At 33.7% G+C, this 22188-nt stretch overlaps 2 protein-coding genes across 3 annotated transcripts; both read right to left on the bottom strand.

Annotated features, from left to right (window-relative positions):
• Positions 1 to 386: 386 nt before the first annotated feature.
• On the bottom strand, positions 387 to 12993 carry LOC115709166 (probable LRR receptor-like serine/threonine-protein kinase At1g56140). Its single transcript, XM_061111138.1, has 24 exons — positions 12381 to 12993; positions 12088 to 12277; positions 5837 to 5908; positions 5087 to 5158; positions 4907 to 4978; positions 4736 to 4807; positions 4577 to 4648; positions 4415 to 4486; positions 4255 to 4326; positions 4097 to 4168; positions 3931 to 4002; positions 3780 to 3851; positions 3622 to 3687; positions 3474 to 3539; positions 3343 to 3387; positions 3191 to 3255; positions 2729 to 3105; positions 2432 to 2630; positions 2178 to 2345; positions 1966 to 2084; positions 1664 to 1874; positions 1335 to 1566; positions 1112 to 1262; positions 387 to 1036 (listed from the first exon to the last, which is right to left on the bottom strand). The coding sequence occupies exons 1-24, from the start codon at positions 12514 to 12516 to the stop codon at positions 650 to 652; spliced, it is 3132 nt and encodes a 1043-aa protein (XP_060967121.1). The 5' UTR covers positions 12517 to 12993; the 3' UTR covers positions 387 to 649.
• A 2259-nt stretch (positions 12994 to 15252) lies between these two features.
• Positions 15253 to 21930, bottom strand: LOC115709170 (probable LRR receptor-like serine/threonine-protein kinase At1g56140). 2 transcript variants are annotated; one of them, XM_061111140.1, is made up of 24 exons: positions 21707 to 21930; positions 21389 to 21575; positions 20327 to 20398; positions 20169 to 20240; positions 20001 to 20072; positions 19849 to 19920; positions 19673 to 19744; positions 19495 to 19566; positions 19316 to 19387; positions 19165 to 19236; positions 19008 to 19079; positions 18855 to 18926; positions 18684 to 18749; positions 18527 to 18595; positions 18349 to 18393; positions 18157 to 18221; positions 17682 to 18058; positions 17374 to 17572; positions 17134 to 17286; positions 16916 to 17034; positions 16614 to 16824; positions 16279 to 16510; positions 16029 to 16179; positions 15253 to 15928 (listed from the first exon to the last, which is right to left on the bottom strand). In XM_061111140.1, exons 1-24 carry the CDS (start codon positions 21864 to 21866, stop codon positions 15629 to 15631), a joined length of 3054 nt encoding a protein of 1017 aa, XP_060967123.1. In that variant the 5' UTR covers positions 21867 to 21930; the 3' UTR covers positions 15253 to 15628. The 2 variants fall into 2 exon arrangements, with proteins under 2 accessions (XP_060967123.1, XP_060967122.1); XM_061111139.1 differs by having other exon boundaries at positions 19673 to 19741; positions 21707 to 21916.
• Between the last annotated feature and the right edge of the window lie 258 nt (positions 21931 to 22188).

Genomic DNA, 22188 nt, shown 5'->3' with positions numbered 1-22188 from the left:
GACTATGGATAAGACCTTCCTCAATCATGACTCTTCATGCTTATTCAGACGCTGACTGGGCCAGTTGTGTCGATGACCGACGGTCTACTGGTGGATATTTAGTGTTCCTTGGAGACAACCTAATCAGCTGGTCTGCCAAGAAACAACAAGTAGTTGCCCGTTCCAGCACTGAAAGCGAGTTCCGAGCACTTGCAAACACTACAGCTGAACTCAAATGGATTCGGTCTCTTCTACAAGAACTTCAAGTCTCAATTGCTCAAGTTCCTGTCATATGGGTTGACAACCAAAGTGCCACGGCACTCGCAGCAAATCCTGTCTTTCATGCACGCTCTAAACATATCGAGATTGATCTTCATTTTGTCCGTGACCAAATTCTCGACAAAATATTAGGTATATTTAAGTAGTCATATATTTTCAATGGTGATATGTATGAGTTTAGGGATAAAATATTAGGTACATTTAAGTATAGAAAACAAATTTCCCTATGAAAATGGGTTTTTGAAAAAACAGGCTGAATCGGGTCAGGCCGCCCGAATGTACACAGTTAGTCCCACCCATTATGACAAATTTTAGTAGAAACTAATTCGTTTAAGCCCTTCATCCAATGAAAGCTACTGATTTGTGATTTGTAAAACCATTTGTATCAACTTCACAACTCATTATTGATGTCTTGAAGCATTGGATGAGTTGGATTATTATGGCTTGGTGATGGCATTGCAACCATGCTTATACTTGCACATGAATCATATAGCATAGGATCAGTTGTCCCTTGTTCAATCTGGCTCATTGAGGTGTTGGCATCGTTGAATTTCCAATCAACCAAGTAACCAGGCCTCGAAACTTCAGTGCCCCTCGCATCAGTGTCTCCTGAAAGCATTGCCACCACTTTGGACATTGATGGACGAGCTGTAGGTGATGCTTGAGTGCATAAGAAAGCTACTCTTATGGTTCTCCTCACTTCTTCCCTGTTGAATTTTTTTGATATTTTCGAGTCAACAAGCTCTATTTCGCGGTCTTCTTCATGTAGATCCCAAGCCTATATGATTTGAAAATTTTTTCATTGAACTTTTGGTAATAGAAGTTTATTTAGAAAGGAATCTAGTTTTAGTACCCATTCAAGAAGATAAGTCTTTTCTTCACCCAAGCTTGAGTCTGAATTCGGTCTGCCAGTAACGATTTCTAATGCCACAACTCCAAAAGCAAACACATCTGTTTTCTCAGTAAGGTGACCAAGCATGGCATATTCAGGTGCAAGATAACCACTGCAACACAAATGAAAAAGTTCAGTGAGAAAAGAATCACAAAACAAAGTCTGGTCATAAAGAAAGTCTTACATAGTTCCTGCGACTCTTGTACTTATATGAGTCTTTTTATCATCATAAAGTTTGGCCAAACCAAAATCTGATATTTTCGGGACAAGATCAGAGTCAAGTAGAATGTTGCTGGATTTGACATCTCTATGTACAATTCGAACTCGTGACTCTTCATGAAGGTAAGCTAGACCTCTTGCTATGCCTAAGCAAATGCCAAACCTTGTTGACCAATTCAGATTCAAGCTTTGGTTACCTGATAATACAAGCCAGCAGAGACATATTATTAGCTTTGTTTGATTTATTTTTGATTCCTATGTACTAAATATGTACAATACTATTCATTTTCCTACCAAATAGTGCTTGATCAAGACTATGATTCTCCATATACTCATAAACAAGAAGCCTTTTGTCTCCCTCAATACAACATCCATATAATTTGACGAGGTTACGGTGTTGCACTGCAGATATTGTGGCGATTTCAGCCACAAATTGGCTCTTTCCTTGGTTAGAAGTCAAAGACAATTGCTTCACTGCAATAGCTCTTCCATCTTCAAGTGTTCCCTATTATTAGTTGTATCAAATGTAAAAATGTATAGTCAAAAGGAATTGGATTTTCTTTTGTATATATTGATTAATTCATCTGCATTAATACCTTGTAAACAGGTCCAAATCCTCCTTCTCCCAACTTTTTAGAATAATCAAAATCATTTGTCGCCGTCCTAAGTTCAGCATAATCAAATGTGAATGGCTTAACATCCATCCCCAAGAACTCTGCAAATCATGAACTGAGTCATTGAGCTTTCCTATCTATATTATCTCTTTAAAGCAACAACAAATTTTCAACATAACAAGAAAAATTCATACCTTCATCATCATCATTCGTTCGGGACTTCTTTCTTCTTTGAACAACATAGAAGGCAACTAAAACAGACAAAAGGATTAAAATGACAGCCCCAACAATGACCCCCGCAATCATACTAGTATGATTCTTGTTTTGCGTTGGAAGAATGTTACTGACAGTAGGTTTGAAATCTGTATTGAAACAACATTAAACCAAGTTTTAAGCCACATTGCATTTGCTTCTAGAATTTGTCATATTAAATTATGCTTAATTTTACTTGGAGTAGCACTGATTGCTGAAATAGAAGGTCCATAAGTACTTCGAGCTGGTATGCAACAAGTTCCTTTTCCAGCCCAATAAAGATGGATTTCGAGGTAGTTTTGTGAAACTCGAGCCTTAAATTCCTTCTGAACTGCTCGGAGAGGGACTGCACCTGCCTCTTTTTTGATATCAAAATCTTTTATTTCAAGCTTTCCCTGTCATAAATTCACACAAATAGTTTGGAACATTTAAGTTTAAAACAAAATTTAGAGACATTGTGAGAGGATGCATAGGACAATTAGGTGGTCATTACTTGGATATAAATATCAAATATTCGCCTGCCAAGACCTTTCCATGTCTGATAATTTTCGAAACCAATTTCTGCAAACTGGAGTTTGACAGTGTAGTTACCATTCTCGAGCCCCAAACCATAGTATCTCAATGAAGAAGCAGAAAGCCTTGTGGTTTGGAATAGTTCAGGGTCTAAAGTATTTGTGAATTGAGAAAATGAATTACTTGTATAGGTAGCATTGTTATTCCCTAAGAAAATTCCAACATTGCTTACTGCCCATCTCTTGGAGCTGGTGATAAAATAATCAGCTGGGCCAAGTGCTTCATCATCCTTTTCATACACAAGACCATTGGAAGAGGTAATTTGTTTACCACCAGAGTTGATCCCAAAGTTATAATCTGCATAACAAAATATCATCAGACATTAATAGAAATGAAACTAAGAAGACATTAATAGAAATTTGTGAAAATTTATCCTTATTACATAGGGGACGATCTCGATTGCAGGGGAAATCTTTCTGAAGACAGATCAATCCTGAAAGAAGAGTACTGATAACAAACCAAATATTGCTTAATTAGTTGCAACCAAGAGCAATAATGCTGTAAACTATTTTGAAAAACTTGAGGAAAACTCACCTGTTGTTTGAACTATCTATAGTCAAGTTATTACCAACCAAGTTACTGCATAAAAAAAGTGAAATATAAAGTTAAAGAAAGTAGGAAAACAAGCATTGACTATTACAAGTACCGAAAATACAAAGGGATACATGTGTAGATTTTGTTTGTTGATCCAAGAAGGAATTGTTCCCACTAGATTATTGTATGATACATCTCTGCAAGCATTAAACATTTGTATCAAAATTAAGAAGAGTGTCAATTTCAAAATCATTGCCATAACTCTTGTGATTAGCTTACATATTGAGAAGAGATTCACTCTTTTGCTGAGGCAATGTACCATTTAGGCTATTGTTTCCAAGCAACCTGGTTAAATAAACAAAAATTAGTTGCTTTCATAGCTGTTATGTTGCACATGATATGATTCAATCAGGAAGATAAAATTATCGATATGTTACAAAGCGAAAAGTGAACTCATGCTGAAAAGAGAGTCAGGGATATGTCCATTTAACTTGTTGAAGCTCAAATCTCTGTACAAATAAACATCACAACCTCATAAGTAGATGTTAGTGCAAATTGGCTGGTTTTAAAGTCTCTCAATGAACTTACAAGTGTTGCAACTCTTTGAGTTCACTAATATTCGAGGGAATCGTGCCAATGACATTGATATTCTTCAGTACTCTACATGTAGTAAAAAGTTGTTTGATTATAATCCCAAGAAAAAAAATGTACATGTATGAGCTTTATGATTATGTATTGAAAATATGTTACTTACAAAATCGACAGAGACTTCATGTTGGTGATGAATGAAAGAGAAGTACTTGCATTAGATATTTCGCTCAGTCGCCTACATATAATTCAAACTTAAGTTTGTCTTGAGCCTAAGAAAAGTAAAGATAATTATGAAATGATTCTGTTCAACTTGTTACTCACAAATCTTTAAGAGAAGTCAAATTCGCGAGTGTTGATGGTATAGGTCCTTGAAAAGAGTTTCCTTGCATTCTCCTACATACAAACATAGATTTATTATTAATATGTAAATAGCTAAAGTAAAGAGGTTGCAATGTTATAAAAAATGATTAACTTGTCTTACAAGGTATTAAGATTTGACCAATTTCCTATGAATTCGGGTATCTTTCCTGTGAGTTCAGTATCTGATGCCCACCTGCAACAAGTTACAGATTTTATATAGCAATAAGAGAAAACTATTTAATCATCATGTGGTAGAAAAATACAATTATGTTAAAGTACTTACAATACTTGCAAACTTAGAAGATTTGCAAATGTTGAAGGTATCTCACCACTAACACCAGAACTAATAATGTATCTGCCAAGTAAACAAGAAAAAAATACAAAGGAATGACAAATAGTTCATGATGTTGTCATGAGATGTAATATTGTTATAATAACTTACAGTTCTTGTAATTTGGATAAATTCCCTAGTTCTGGTGGCAAAGGTCCAGAGAAGTTGTTTGATGAAAATGACCTATATATAAAAAGTTGATTCAAAGACAAGATTACATATTACATGAAAAAATATGATGACATGGTTGCCATATTCAAGAAGAAAAGCACTACAACTTACAAAGTTATTAGCTCAGTAAGTTGTCCCAATTCCTTTGGTACCTCCCCTGACAATGCATTGATGCCAAAACTCCTAGTAATGCAAAAAGAAAAGAAAAAAGATTAATAAAGAAGTAGTAGCATTAACAATTTAACAATTTAAATCTATTTGGTTCAAAGCTCAAATTTTAAGTTGGCTTACAGGTATTGCATCCTAGTGAGGTTTCCAATTGATGGAGAAAGAGAGCCTGTCAATAAGTTCTTGCGCAAATCTCTACCAAAGATGGAGAAAACCAATTAAGAAATTGTAATAAGAGATTGACGCTAGCAATTTTTTTTTAAAATTCCTTGCAAGCTATATTTATTGGGTTAATTTCACACATGCACAAAAACAACAAAAATACGGTTTCATGGAATTTTAAACATTTTTACGATTTTTTTGATTTTATTTACATAAAATACGGTCTTTTTATGTTGAAATTTTGTTCATTTGTTGTTAATTTTTTGTTATATGTATGTTATTTTTTGTTGTTATTTTCATGTTACTTTTATGTTGTTTTCTTGTTGATTTTATGTTGTTTTCGTGTTATTTTTTGAAAACTGTAAAAATGTAAAAAACATTCTTTGAACGTAAAAATATAAATATTTTACAAAAAATAGTGCCTTATATAATGATTCCATATTTATTTTATCCTAACACTCGATTTTTAATCTATTTATGACATTTAATAAATGTTTTAGTAAACAACATTAATAAAAATTTTGAATTTTTTTTTTTTATTTTTATACTTTAAAATAAGTTTTTTTTTTCTTTTGTATTTTTACAAAATTCTAAATAGAAATTCTTATAGCAACTAACGGAACAATCTAAGTCGCAATTAAAATTCACATAACAAATCACGTAGAAATTACTGGAGTAACCTAAATTAGTGATGATCAAATAAAGTCTTACAAACTGGTGAGGAAGACTAGACTCCATAGCTCTTCTGGAATTGGGCCAACAACATCCCTTTCATTAATTTTCCTGTAAAGAAAATGTCAAGATGATGACAAAAAATTCTAAGTATATTTTTGCGAAAAAGGAAAAATGGGAAACACGAAACAGAGAGAAGCAGAAATGTTTTATTGATTCACTACAGAACTTAGTATTACAGCTTATATAGCAGAGTAAATAAATATCAGCTGTATTCATAACAGAATACAGTTAATTCAGTTAGAAAGAAAAAGGGACAAGTTAGTTACAAGAGGGGAAAGGATTAACTAACTGACTAAGATCAGATACTGCAACTATATAAACTTAATACCCCCCCTCAAGATGGACTGTATATGTTATATACAGCCATTTTGCCAATGTGAGAGGCTAAAATAGGAGAAGAGAGGGGTTTGGTTAAAGCATCAGCAAGCTGATGTGTGCTGTTGACGTGAACAAGTCTGATTTTGGACTCTTTAATTTTGTCTCGGATAAAATGACAATCCAATTCGATATGTTTGGTTCTTTCGTGGAAAGTTGGGTTGTTGGCGATGTGTATTGCCGATTGATTATCACAGTAAATAAAGGCTGGATTGTGTTGGGGAACTTGAAAATCGGTGAGAAGAAATTGCAACCAAGTAATTTCGCTGCTAGTAGCAGCTAGAGCACGATATTCGGCTTCCGCTGAACTTCTAGAAATGGTTGGCTGTTTCTTAGTTCGCCAGGAAACGAGGCAATCTCCAATAAATATACAAAAACCCGTAGTAGAGCGACGTGTGGTGGGACAAGAAGCCCAATCGGAGTCCGAGAAACCCCTGAGATGCAGAGAAGATTGTGTTGAATATAGCAGGCCTTGTCCAGGGCTACCTTTTAAGTATCGTAGCAGATGGTGAGCAGCTTGAAGGTGTGGTGTCCTCGGGGTGTTCATGAATTGACTTAGTGTGTTGACTGCATAGGTGATGTCAGGCCTAGAAAGAGTAAGATAGAGTAATTTTCCCACCAGTTGTCGATATTGAGAAGGATTTTCAATAGGTATACCTTGTTGATCATCAAGTTTAATCTTGGGATCCATTGGGGTCTTGGCAGGCTTGCTGCCAGTAAAACCATGATCTTCAAGTAAAGTTAGAGTATACTTTCGTTGAGATAGGAATAGGCCTTCGGCTGCTCGAGCTATTTCAAAACCCAAGAAATATTTTAGATTGCCTAATGTCTTTAGAGAGAACCTGCTGTGAAGAGCAGATTGTAACTGATGTAACAGTTGAATGTTCGGCCCTGCTAGGATTATGTCATCGACATAAACTAGTAAGACAATGAAGGAGTCATTTTGACCTTTGGTAAATAAGGTATAATCAGCCTTTGATTGCGTGAATCCTTCCTGTATGAGAGCGTCGGAAAGCTTTCGGTACCACTGCCTTGAAGATTGTTTTAATCCATAAATCGACTTGTTGAGCTTACAAACGATGTTGGAATTTTTATCCATGGTTTCGGGTAGATCGAGACCTTTAGGAAGTTCCATATAAACTTCTTCATTGAGATCGCCATTTAGAAAGGCGTTGTCCACATCGAGTTGCAAAGTGTGCCATTTCTTGATGGTTGCAACAGCAAGAAGAAGCTTGAAGGTAACCATTTTTGCGACAGGGGAAAAAGTATCAAAGAAGTCCAACCCTTCTTGCTGCGTATAGCCTTGTGCCACGAGTCTTGCCTTGCATCTTTCGACGGATCCGTCACTATTGTACTTAATCTTGTATACCCATCTACATCCTATGACCCTTTTGTTTCTTGGAAGCTGAACATATGTCCAAGTTTTATTCTTTAGAAGGGCAAATAGCTCACGTTGCATAGCTTGATTCCATACACGGTATTGAGATGCTTGATTGTAGTTAGTTGGTTCAAAATGAGCTGTCAAGGCAAGAATAAACGTTTTATAAGTAGGCGATAAATGTTCATAAGACAAATATTTATTTAGAGAATGTGGAGTAGAATTTTTGTCTTGTATAACCGAATGACACTCATAGTCACGGAGATAAGAAGGAGTTCTTGGTATCCTGTTTGAGCGTCTTGGAACTGTGGTGTGTTCATCTTGTTGCAGCAGTTGGTCTGTAGCAGCAGTATCTGTGGTTGAATGCCTTGGGATTGTGGTGTTTTCGTCTTGCTGCAGCAGTTGGTCTGTAGCAGCAATATCTTCTTCAGGAGTGGCAGACAAGTGAGTTTCGGTTTCAGCAGGAAGATCATTTTGATTAGTGTTGTGAGAAATATTGTCTTCCTTATCTAACATGGGAAAATCTTCAATGTTTGTGTTAGTGATTTCATTAGAAGGAAAAACAATATGAATGAAAGGATCAGTATAGTGTTTGTTGTTGTTTAGTTTATAAAAAGGAAATATATTCTCATGAAAAACAACATTCCTTGATATAAAAAATTGTTTATTATTTATATCATATAGTCTGTACCCCTTTACCCCTTGTGGATATCCCATGAATACACAAGTTCTAGTTCTTGAATCAAACTTAGTTCTGTGTGCGGTGAGGGTTGAAGCAAAAACTAGACAGCCAAAATTTCTTAGATGCTCATAGTTGGGGGGCTTGTCAAACAGTAGTTCGTAAGGAGTATGATTGTTCAAGTTTGGTGTAGGAGTTCGGTTTATAAGATAGGCTGCAGTCATTACACAATCAGTCCAAAACTCAATAGGCAAATTAGCTTGAAATAGTAATGCACGAGCAACATTTAAAAGATGTTGGTGCTTCCTTTCGGCTACAGCATTTTGCTCAGGAGTTTCTACACATGTAAAGTCATGCATAATTCCAAATTTAGCAAAAAGATCCTTAAAAACCAACTCGGGAGCATTGTCAGATCTGAAACACTTAAAAACACAATTAAATTGAGTTTGAATATAAGAAAGAAATTGAGGAATAATGTGTGCCACATCAGATTTTTGTTTCATCAAATACAACCAAGTGAATCTTGTTTTATCATCAACAAGAGTAAGAAAGTATTTATGGTTAGAATGAGATGGGACATGGTAGGGACCCCAAACATCACAATGAATAAGATCAAATTTGTTTTCAGCAAAATTAGTGTGCTTAACAAAGGGTAATTTCTTTTGTTTAGCTTTAGGACAGATATAACATGGTTCAATTTTGTGCAAATCATGCATATTACAACTCAATTTATTAGAAAGTAAAGCAAGTCTTTTGTGTGAAGGATGTCCCATTCTCGAGTGCCATATATCAGCAGCAACAGCAAGATTGTGGGCATGGGAAGCATGCTTCTCCAAGATGTATAAGCCATCGCAACCTTTACCTTTGCCAATCACTCTCTTGCTGAGAGTTTCCTGGATGCAAAAATCATTAGTACTGAATTTCACCTTAACATAGTTATCATTGGTTATGCAACTTACAGACAGAATGTTGAATTTAAAATTAGGAACAAATAGCACATTTTTAAGCACAATATCCCTTGAAATTTCAACTGTTCCACTTTGCTGCACAACTAAAAATTCATTATTAGGTAATATTAGTTTAGTAGCAGGTGCTTTACATATATATTTAAAAAGTCTTACATTGTTACATATATGCCGAGTGGCACCTGAGTCCACTATCCAGGAGTCTTGTTCAATAAGAGAGCAATTATAGGTTAAGATCATACCTGTGTTACCTGTAGCAGTGCTGGTCTCACAGGTTGTCACATTAGGTTGCTGGTTTGCCAAGAGATTTAGCAGTTGCTGGTATTGAGCAGTGCTTAACTGAGGAAGAAGAGCGTGAGTTTCTTCACTGGAAGAATTGTTGTCATTGCTGGTCTGCAATTGATTAGCCGTGGCATCCTTAGACTTGGATTGCTTGTTGAATCCTGGTGGGTATCCATGGATCTTATAGCACCTTTCAATGGTGTGACCATGTATGTTGCAGTGTGTACAAAAAGGTCTACCTTTCTTAGGAGGATAGGATTTGTTTCCTTGGTTATCATTCTTGTTCTGCACACTCTTGTCTTTTTGAAATGCAAAAGCCATGTTGGAGTTGGGATCATTAGCATTACCAAGATTTCCTTTCTGGTTTTCTTCTTGAGAAACCAGATGGAAAACACGGTTGATTTCAGGAAGGGGTTCCATTAGCAATATGCTGCTTCTAACTTGGGAATAAGAATCAGTTAGACCCATAAGAAAGGAAATTATGTATTCCATATTGTGAAATTCCTGGATCTTTTTCATTCCACCACATGTACAGCCATTGCAAGTACAAGTGGGTTTGTAGTTAGACAATTCTTCCCAAATGGATTTCAACTTAGTGAAATACATTCCCACAGATTGAGCATCTTGCCTAAGATTCATTAGGCCTTTCTTAAGATTGTATATATGCGGACCGTTCCTTTGATGAAATCTAATTTTTAGATCAGTCCAAATAGTGGCTGCAGATTCATCATAAAGGATGCTAGAAGATATCTCTTTTGACACAGAATTTAAGATCCAAGAGATTACTATATTATTATTACGAATCCAGGCATTGTACAATATGTGATCAGTGATAGGAGGTTTTGGAATAGAGCCATCAAGAAAACCAATTTTGTTCTTTACAGAAATAGAGAGCTGCATAGCTCTACTCCAAGAAACATAGTTATCCTGACCAGTTAAGGGCTGAGACACAAGGACATTACCTGGATTGTCTCCGTGATGAAGGAAGTAGGGGTTGCTGGGATCTTCCATGGGATTTTTAACGCTGGTGATCTGGGGTTGTTGATCTCCATATTGAATCGGAGTCGAAGGAGTTTCAAGAACTCTTGCAGATCGATTATCGGATTGAGTAGAGGTCTGATCTTCATCAGCCATGAGAAGAAAAGTACAGAAAAGAAAACGCGATGAAACAGAGTATCGAGAAGAAAGAAGATACTCGTCACCGGAGAAGACGATCGGAGAGGAAGATTAGGATCGGTCAGGGAAAGCTCCTCTTTCCCCGCTCTGATACCATTTTGCGAAAAAGGAAAAATGGGAAACACGAAACAGAGAGAAGCAGAAATGTTTTATTGATTCACTACAGAACTTAGTATTACAGCTTATATAGCAGAGTAAATAAATATCAGCTGTATTCATAACAGAATACAGTTAATTCAGTTAGAAAGAAAAAGGGACAAGTTAGTTACAAGAGGGGAAAGGATTAACTAACTGACTAAGATCAGATACTGCAACTATATAAACTTAAAAAATAGAAAAAACAAAAAAATAGAAAAAGAGAGACAAAAATTCAAAATTAATATTTTTCTTGTTGTATGTTAATATTGAAGCACTGTATTTTTCTTTTTAAGAAATAATTCATGGATCCATCTGGAAGCTTGTTTTGTCAAAAATTTCCATGGAATCTGAAAATATTACTACTTTACGTACACAATAATAGACATTTCTTATCCAAAAAATAAACAATATTTATAATAATACATTTATATATTTTTTCATATTTACTTTTAGTACTGTCAGTTTTTTTTCAAAAGATATGACCTTGAAGGGTAGACTTTATCCCTCATATACATTTAATGGATCATTTAAGAAGTATATACTTTGAAAAAAAAACATGTTAAACTTCAAAATAATACTCAAGTAATTACACTATGATGAGATTTATTTATTTATTTATTTATTTTGTTGAGAAACATGGGATAATATATATTGAGTTTCATTTCAAAACCAATTAGTTAAGAGAGGAGTAGTTCATGTATCTTATGTATGATATTTAATTTTCACATATTATCAATGTGAGACTCTTTAACATCCGGTGGCTATTTATTTGCTAACCAATTTTACACGACTCGATCACAAGTGACTTTTTTTGAAATGGTTTTTGGATTTGGATCGGTTACTCGTTAGAGCTTTAGTTTGATTACCATATTGAGAAACATGAAAATAAGATGCATGATGTTCCATCTCAAAACCAATTGACTATAAGAGTAGCTACTCTTATATGTATAGTATTTAATTTTTACATATTATCATGTGTATGAGATTCTCTAACATTTTATAGCCAATATATTCATAAGTTTTTCCTCCAATCAAACAAAAATTAATTAATTCAAATTCAAGATCTAATATATATCAAATAATCCTAAATATTCTTCCTTTCTTGGTGATATTATGCATGGACTAACTATATGATGGTCATGTATAATTTCAGCACGAGTAATGAAAGAAAAAAAAATATATATGAATGCATCTTATTTTGTGTACCAATGACCAAATTATGAGTATTACTTACAGTTTTGTAATGTGACAGAGGGTGCTACTGTTGAAAGTACAGTCGCATTTGATGAAGGGATTATAGGATGGATCTTCGATGGTTGGTGTATCAGCTACGGCCGCACCACTGCATAATTCCCCACTTATGTTCCATTGTTGCGTATCTGCTTTTATATCCCATTTTTCAAACAACCTGTTCAAAACTCTCACTGCATATATATATATATACTATATGTTAAATTAATTATATTAAAAAAGACATGATATGTAATATTATATTGTTGTGAAAGAGAAAAATTAGAGAGAAGTGACCTTCAGAGGGATCTGTAGTGGGTTGAGCTGTTGTTGTTGTTGTTGAAGATAGAAATAAGAAGATAACATGTAAATGAATAGTGAAATTAATACTAATAAAGGTTGGTGATGATGAAGATGAGGTACCTCTTGACATGAGTAATTAATATTATTATTATTGTAGTTTTGATAACTCTCTCTTTTTTCTCAGCTGGTTTTTTCTTTATATAATATGATGATAGGAATAAAATGAAATTTGAGTTCAGAGAGATACATCATAGATAATTTGTATAATTTTCACAAATGAAGCCCCCACATAGGACTAAATTATTTTAAATTTCAATGGGTAGAAAATATGTATTAAGATTAATCATGACAAATAATCAGATATTTATATTATATGTATTAGGTTGGACATGGCAGGTGTTGAGTTGAAATAATTAGAAACATTATTATAATAAGTAGTTGCCACATGAAAATATTATTTTTTTTTTTTAAAAAAAAAAAGGAAAAATGGCCTCGTTAAAACCGCAAGAGTGTATCTAGTGAAAAAAACTTCAAAAGAAAAAAGAGTGTCAAACAACATCATTAATTATAAAAGTTTGTCTCCAAAGCAACAACAATACAATCAGAGTAATTAAGCCACCAAACATAATAATCTGCTAGCTTAGCTAAAGTGCGAGCCACTATTAGCATCCCTAGGATAATACATAAAAAAAAATATAAATAAAGTTTTTACAATAAGGATATTTTTAACAATACATCCTAAGTATAATTATTGATCAACCTTGTTATGAAGGATGACATTAATTACAATAAGGCAAATCAGACTCCAACACTATCCTCTAGTAGACAAAACGACACGCAAGCAAAGATATCCAAATTAAGCCTCAACAATATCAAAAGAGAAACTACCATTCTAAGTTCAAGTACCAGAAGTTAAGACAAAACTAGCATCATCACAAAACACTGCTTGAGGTCCAAATTTAATCAAATCGGAACTCAAACCTGCATCACAATTGATTTTCACCACCTCAAGACCATCTGACAATCGGCTGATTCTCAAGAGCATTGCCAAGACGAGGAGTGCAACTATTGGTAGAACAATATTGCTGTAAGTAATCCATACTCTAAAAACAAAAGGTCATCATTTGCACAATCTTTTTCATTCACCCATTTATTTCGTCGATACGAAATTTTCTAAAGACAAACAATAAACTTTTCAAACAGGGTAGTAGAAAAAACATAAAGACAAAGCATAAAAAAACTTATTAATGTCCTAACAACGAAAATTAAGTACCTAAAAATGGGAGGTAATGACCTTATTATACGAATAGAAGAAAGATTATCATAACCCCAAAGAGCACGTAAGGTGGTTTCGAGACCCATCAAACAAAAGGGGCAAGTACAGGTAAGAGTAGCAGGGACACCACACTGACTCACATTTGCATAAGTAGGCAGCCAATTATGAGAGACCTTCCAAAGAAAATATTTGACTTTCTCGGAGAGATTTAATTTTCAAACTTTATTCCATAAGTCAGGTTTACCATTAGAACAGAATCTTGCCTAATGCAAGAATACTACGTATAGTATTCCAGTATCCTCTCTGGAGAGAATAAAGACTTGAACTCTCAAAATTCCAACCGTGGAACATGATCCCGAGGTATGGCAAGAATAACACTAGCTTCATTTGTAGAGAAAAAATTATTAATTAACGATGCATTCCACCAACCATTAGACAGTCATGCACAGTGTAGCATCCTCAAGCAGAGTATGATGAGGAGAAGAAGAATTGTTACCATCCATGCTAGGAATCCATCAGTCATAATAAATAGAAATCTTAGTACCATTACTAATGAGCCAGCAACCAACCACCAGCTTCAAAAATGATCTCCTTACCCCATAAAATAGACCTCCAAATAAAAGAGGTTTTCTTGGACTCTTCATCCATCAAAAAGGAAGAATTAGGGTAGTAAATAAACTCTTGCCACCAGAGAATCAAGAGCAAAGTACAATCTAGTTGCTTGCTTAGCCAAAAATGCATGTTTAAAGAGAGACAAGTCCGGAAACCCATACCCTTATCAAACTTGTGCCAACACAGTTTTTTCCAAGTATACCAATGAAACTTTTTTTAATTCTCATTACCCCCCACCAAAATTGCACACATAATCTATGAATCTCTTGAATAAGGGAAATAGGGAGTTTAAAAGATTCATAGAATACGTAGAAATAGACTTGATAAGAACTTCCTTGCTACTCGACAAAAAAGAACGAGATTTCCAATCTGAAAGTCTATATCTTATCCTATCAAGGAAAGACTGAAAAAATGCCATTCTTACTTTGTCCCACATAGGAAGGGAGACCAAGGTATTTCTCATGTCAAGAAACCAAAGTGACACAAAATGGGAGCCAAGCGACATTTGTTCTCATAAAAAATATGAGTACTGAAGCACATAGCAGACTTGGAAAAATTCACAGATTGCCTAGAAGCTTTCCTAAACAAACTCAAGAGCTGTTTAAATCTTATAAAAGCAAATTCATTAGTCTTAAAAAAAGAAGAGGCTATCATCAACAAAAAATAAGTGAGATAAAGGATGTCCATTTCTGCCACAAGATAGACAATACATAACCCATTCGAACAATCACGACGAACAAGAGCGGATAACCCTTCCGCACAAATGAGAAAAGGGAAGGGAGAGAGAGGATCACCTTGACGAAGCCCCTTAGTAAGAGTAATTTGACCAAGAATTTCCACATTAAGATTAAAAGAATAGTCAACCGAGGAGATACATTCCTAAACTAAATTAATCCAATTCTCATGGAAACTAAGCTTGCACATAAAGTAACTGAGAAAAGACTACTCCACCCTATCATAGGCCTTAGACATATCAAGTTTGAGAGCAAAAGCCAAAATAAAATTATATAAAAAAAATAGGAAACATGGGTAAATGTGCGAGATTGTGCGATGTTGAACAAAAAACACACAAGTCTCTCAACACCTATCTCACACGTGTATCCATAATATAAATATATGTATGTTTTATAGTCCTACTTAATACGTAAACATACATATATTTAGAGAAAATCTCACATAACAAAATTAAACTTTTTTCTCAACACCTGTATAGTGCCGGAATCAATACCATTGATACATAACAAGGTGCATATGTTGACATGCCCTGATTTTTCTATCATATCAGACATGACTTCACTTGAACTAGCATATTCATAGCAAAACAAACACTAATCATGCTTTATCAACTTCATCACTAACCATCTGTCTCCATGCTTGTACTAGAATCAGTCCCTTGTTCAATTCGACTCATTAGACTGCTGACATTGTTGAATTTCCAGTCAACTAAGTAACTAGGCCTTAAAACTTCAGTATCCACATTAGTATCTACTGAAAGCATTGTTACCACTTTCGACATTGATGGACGAGCTGTAGGTGATGTTTGAGTGCATAAAAAAGCTACTTGTATGATTCTTCTCACTTCTTGCTCAATGAATTCTGATAGTTTTGAATCCACCAGTTCGATTTCACGGCCTTCTTCATGTAGATTCCAAGCCTAGTGAGCATAAACAAGGTGAAATTGTGTTTGTTAGGGGATAGCAAAAAATTATGCTATTCAATTATTGAAAGCTATGATTTTAATCTAGTTTTAGTACCCATTCAAGAAGATATGCCTTTTCTTCACCTAAGCTCGAGTCGAAATTCGATCTGCCAGTGAGGATTTCTAATGCCACAACTCCAAAAGCAAAGACATCTGTTTTCTCAGTAAGGTGACCAAGCATGGCGTATTCAGGTGCAAGATAACCACTACAATATCAATGAAAGGTTAGTGAATATTTTGTTACTAATAATCATAATGAAAAGTATAAAACAAAATTAAGGATGATCAATCATAGAAAATCTTACATAGTTCCTGCAACTCTTGTACTTATATGAGTCTTTTGATCTTCATACAATTTGGCCAAACCAAAGTCCGATATTTTGGGAGTGAAATTAGAGTCAAGAAGAATGTTACTGGATTTGACATCCCTGTGCACGATTCGAACTCGCGATTCTTCGTGTAGGTAAGCAAGACCTCTTGCTATGCCCAAACAAATATTAAAACGTGTTGACCAATTCAGATTCAAACTTTGGTTACCTAGTCATGGCAGTTACATTATTTGTTATGGTTAGTGTAACATTTGGTTCTTAAAATACAGTCATTGTTATTTGTATAAGCAAAAAATGCCTTATTGTCATACCATATAGTGCTTGATCAAGGCTCTTATTTTCCAAATACTCATAAACAAGAAGTCGTTTGTCTCCCTCAATACAACATCCATATAATTTGACAAGGTTACGATGTTGCACAGCAGATATTGTGGCAATTTCAGCCACAAATTGGCTCTTTCCATGGTGAGAATTCACAGACAATTGCTTTACTGCAATAACTCTTCCATCTTCAAGTATTCCCTATTATTAGTTGTATCAAATGTAAAAATGTATAGTCAAAAGGAATTGGATTTCCTTTTGTATATATTGATTAATTCATCTGCATTAATACCTTGTAAACAGGTCCAAATCCTCCTTCTCCCAACTTATTTGAAGAATCAAGATCATTTGTCGCGGTCTTAAGTTCAGCATAACGGAAAGTCAATGGTTTAACATCCATGCCAAATAACTCTGCAAATCATCAACTAACAATCATCAAGCTTTCAAAATTACATTTCTCTTTCAACCTGCAACTAGTAGTTTGCAACAAATATGTAGAAAAAAGTGTACCATCGTCATCATTCATTTGTCGCTTTTTTCTTCTCTGAATAAGATAGAAGGCCACTAAAATTGACATAAAGCTTAAAATGACAACCCCAACAGTGATTCCCGCAATCAAACTAGTTCTGCTCTTCTTATTGTTATTGACAGTAGGTGTGAAATCTGCATCAAATACATATATTCAACTACATTATCCTAATTGATTGCTGAAATGATTCCAGCAGTCAAACTAGTTGGACTATTTATTACCTTGAGTAGCACTGATTGCTGAAATGGAAGGTCCATAAACATTATTTGTTGGTATGCAACAAGTTCCTTTTCCAGCCCAAAACAGATGGATTTCAAGGTAATTCTGTGAGACCACAACCTTAAATTCCTTTTGGACCGCCTTGAAAGAGATTCCACCTGCCTCTTTTCTGATATCAAAATTTTGCATTACGCGGTTTCCCTGTCATAAATTTGCACTACAAATAGTCATGAACCAAGTTGATAAAACATTAATTTAAGTTCAAAAGAAAATTAAGAGAGACATCTTAGGAAAACTACAGACTCATTACTTGGATATAAATATCAAATATACGTTTGCCAAGACTTTTCCAGGTGCGATAATTTTCAAAAGCAGTTTCTGCAAAGTGGAGTTTGACAGTGTAGTTGCCATTCTGAAGCCCCAGACCATAGTATCTCAATGATAAAGGAGAAAGCCTTGCAGTCTCGAATAATTCCGAGTCTAAAGTACTTATGAATTGAGATGATGAAGTACTTATAAAGGTAGCACTTTCATTCCAAAGGAAACGTCCAACATTGCTTACTGCCCATCTTTTTGAGCTGGTGACAAAATGAGTAGCTGGGCCAAGACTCTCATCATCTTTCTCATACACAAGGCCATTAGAAGAGGTAATTTGTTCACCACCACAGTTGATCCCAAAGTTAGTATCTGCAGAATCAACAAACACAAATAAAAAATTTACTAAGTCTTATTATCAGAAAGTGCAAGTATTAATAAAGTAAACAAACTGTGCAAACTCTACTTACAGAGGGGTAGATCTCGATTACATGGAAAATTTCTCTGAAGGCAGTCCAAACCTAAAAGAAAATTACTATAAAAAATAAGAATAAATTAATTAGATCAATAATGGAATTGAATTAATCATTCAACAACAAAATTTAGATAATTTATTAATTTGCTTAGCCTAGTTATTCAACATAGCTTCAGAAACAAAATACCTGCTGTTTGAATTATCTAAAGTAAAATTGTTGCCAACCAAGTTCCTGCATCAAAAAAAAGTGGTATAAATACTAGTTTAGTCTTCATCTAAGTCTTTACTATACAGTAAAACAAGAATGAACATAACACAAAAGTACTAAAATTAAACGTTTGTAAAGTAACAAATTTACGAATTACAGCTGTAAATTGTGTTGATCGTTGACCCAAGAAGGAATGCTTCCCACAAAATTATTGTATGATAGATCTCTGTAGGCATAAAATTAATATAGTACACCAGTAATTAGTTACCATGAATCTTGCTAAACATACTAAAATCTCATATATATTAACTTACATATTGAGAAGAGATAAACTGTTTTTCCTAGGTAATGTACCATTTAGACTATTGTTTCCAAGAAACCTGATTAAAAGAAACAGAATTACTTGCTTTGATAAATTCCATAATAGTAGCTACTATTAAACATATGATATAATGTAATTAAAGAGAGAGACAAGTATATATTACAAATAAACAAGTGAATCCATGTTGAAAAGAGACTCTGGGATCTGCCCATGTAACTTGTTGAAGCTCAAATCCCTACAAATAAAAAAGTAGAATTTTATATAAAGTTAGGAAATAGAGCATGTTGGGTAGTTTTGAGTCCCTTAATGAACTTACAGATGTTTCAATTGTGTGAGTTTGCCAATACTCGATGGAATTGAGCCAGTGATATCATTGTTTCTCAGTTCTCTGCAAGTTATATACATTGTGAGTTGTTTGATTGTAATCCAAAAGAACTATACATATGATTATGAGTTTAAAACATTTTACTTACAATGTTATAAGAGACTCCATATTGATGATAAATGAGAGAGAAGAGCTTGCATTAGATACATCATTCAACTGCCTACATATGTATAGTTCACACTTGAGATCATTAGCTTTAAAATTTTATAGTCAGATTTCCATTGAGCTATGTTACTCACAATTGTACTAAAGAAGTTAGATTCACAAAGTTTGATGGTATGGGCCCTTGAAAAGAGTTCCCTAGCAATACCCTGCATCAACACAAACAAGTAACTAACCATTGTTAATGTACAAATATAAACATTGCAATACTATTACAACAAATTAATACACATTTATTCAGTTCAACTTTTCTTACAAGTTAGTAAGATTTGACCAAGTTCCTATGAAGTCGGGTATCTTGCCTGTGAGTTCATTATCATATGCATAACTGGTAAATAAGAGATCATCATGTCATAATTAGATCACAACAAACTTTTTAACTTTTTTTAAATCATATCATATCATGATGATGTTACATAGAAGAAACAGTTTACAATTCTTTTATGCTTTGTAGATTCTCAAATGTTGAAGGAATCTCGCCACTAACTCCACAACTGGAAAAACTACTATCAAATGAACAAGGAAAATTAGCAAGGGAATCAAGATGGATATTGGGACCAATTGAGTTGAATAGGAAATCTCAATGAATCAATTGTTACCACCAACTTACAACAATTCTAATTTGGTCAAATTCCCTAGTTCTGGGGGCAGCGGACCAGAGAAATTGTTTGATAGAATGTACCTATATACAAAATTATTCCAATATTTAATGTCAATAATAATGTACTTATATACAAAATTATTTCATCAAGAATAACTTACAATGATGATAGCTGAGAAAGTAGTCCCAATTCCTTTGGGACCTCTCCTGACAATGCATTCATACTCAAGTCCCTAGTAGTAATCCCAAAGAGAATATATATAAAGAAATGAACAAGTATAGAGAAATATATTGAAAATATCATACTAAATCTATTGAAGTATGCTTACAAGTATTGCAAGTTAGTGAGGTTTCCAATTGATGGAGAAAGAGAACCCGTCAAGAAATTGTAGCCCAAACTCCTACAACACCAAGTGTAAATGAATTAAAGTTGTAAAGAGGTGAAGGTGATGATAAGCATTGAAAGGTCAGAAGAATAAGCACATACAGATAGGAGAGAAAGGTCAGAGTCCATAGCTCTTCTGGAATCTCACCAATAACATCCATTTTATAAACCTTCCTGCATTGTGATTATAACCAAAACTAAATCATAAATCAAAGTTGGATCACATATCACTTTAATGAATGAAATCTATTAGATTTTTTTTTTTAGCAATTTAGTTGTTAAAATATTTTTTTTAATTTAATTTAAGGGTAAATTTTATTTTGGACTCTGTGTTTTGCAAAAGTTACCAATTAGACCTTCTGTTTTGTTTGATGATAAAATTGACCCTGTATTTTTTAAAATGGTAAAAATAGGACCCTGTGCTTAATTTTTAACAATTTTTTTTTAATATAACTAACTTGAAGACAATTCCTAACACGAACAGATATAGAAAATGTAAACAGTTTTGTCATAACACATTTAGATCAGATTATTATTAAATTTTATTTTGACAAAAAATTCAGGGTTCTATTTGTACCATTTTAGAAAATACAGGGTCTATTTTGTCATTTAACAAAACAGATGGTCCAACTTTTGCAAAATACAGGATCCAAAATGATATTTACCCTTAATTTAAATATTTAGTGTGTGTTAAATATTGCTTATTGTTTGTTTTGACTATAGGTGAAAGATCTTGGTTTGTATTGTATTATTTAGTGTGCGTGTTAAGTATTATTTATTGTTTAGATTAATGTTTATTAGTTTTAATAAAATATGAGTTAATTGGATAATTTTTTGTTGTGTTATTCATATTGTTAATGATCAATAGTTAATTAATAGATATTTTTGTAAATAAAAATATTCAAAGCATAAAAAAAAAATCCGTATTAATGTATTTTTGTAACTTTATTTTTTTTTAAATTTTGATGTAATTTTTTTAAATAAAACTATATAATAGTAATAGTAAAATAAATAAATAGAGAATTAAAGCAAATGGCAGTTAAGAATATGTAATTGAAGAAAAATAAATTTAATGACTAAGTAAGTTATTAAAAAAAATAGAAAAACACAAAATGTCATGAAGAATAATCTAAAAATATAAAAAGATGTATATAATGTACATACAGTTTAGTAATGTGACAGAGAGAACCATTGTTGAAAGTGCAGTCGCATTTGATAAAAGGACTCGATGAGTCACCGATGTCGATGGAGTCATCTATGGCGGAACCACTGCATGGTTCCCCACTTATGTTCCACTTTTGAGTGTCTGCCTTTATCTTCCAATACTCAAATATAGAATTCAAAGCTCTCACTGCAACAAAGGTACTATTTTCATAATTAAGAACACTTTTTTTATGTGAAGTTTGTGATAATACAAATCACAAAGTAGAAAAATGAACAAAATACATAAATTGAGAGAGACATTAAGATAGAGAAGGAGACCTTCAGAGAGATCAGTAGTGGGCTGATCATGAGTTCTATCCTGAGCTATTGTTGATGAAACATTGATAATAGCAAACAACAAAACATAAATAGTGAAAATACTAGTAAAGATTGGTAGTAATGATGATGAGCTTCCTAATCTTGCTGACATGATCATCATCTAATCACATCTAAATATTAGTTAAAAGATTTTTCTAAATGCTTAAGAAATAAAAATATATATGTATGTATATAATATAGAGATATGAAGTAAGTTTGATATTGACCAATGACCACCGTACAGGTAATTAATGTTGGTGTTAATTTCTCCAGTGATGCACCAATGGAACCAGCCCTACGTATTAAAATTTGCCACCCATATTTGTCAGGGTTGGCTTCTAATTTATGGCCCTTACATGTTTATATGTACGGAAATGTACGATGAATTATTTCGGAAATACACACAAAAATAATTATATTTTTATTTTTTTTTAAGATTTTAT

Source organism: Cannabis sativa, chromosome 3 (assembly GCF_029168945.1).
Source record: "Cannabis sativa cultivar Pink pepper isolate KNU-18-1 chromosome 3, ASM2916894v1, whole genome shotgun sequence".
Taxonomy (NCBI): Eukaryota; Viridiplantae; Streptophyta; class Magnoliopsida; order Rosales; family Cannabaceae; genus Cannabis; species Cannabis sativa.
The sequence above is the reverse complement of the archived record's forward strand: the minus strand, read 5'-3'. Positions and strand labels throughout refer to the sequence as shown.

Coding starts and splice junctions, on each gene's coding strand:
- LOC115709166 (XM_061111138.1), bottom strand. CDS start 12,516: ATGTCAAGAGGTACCTCATCTTCATCATCACCAACCTTTATTAGTATT. Junction 4,979..5,086: donor CTCACTAGGATGCAATACCT/GTAAGCCAACTT, acceptor TTGCATTACTAG/GAGTTTTGGCATCAATGCAT. Junction 4,327..4,414: donor TGGTCAAATCTTAATACCTT/GTAAGACAAGTT, acceptor GTTTGTATGTAG/GAGAATGCAAGGAAACTCTT.
- LOC115709170 (XM_061111140.1), bottom strand. CDS start 21,866: ATGATGATCATGTCAGCAAGATTAGGAAGCTCATCATCATTACTACCA. Junction 20,241..20,326: donor CTGACCTTTCTCTCCTATCT/GTATGTGCTTAT, acceptor TTGGTGTTGTAG/GAGTTTGGGCTACAATTTCT. Junction 19,237..19,315: donor CTAACTTCTTTAGTACAATT/GTGAGTAACATA, acceptor ATACATATGTAG/GCAGTTGAATGATGTATCTA.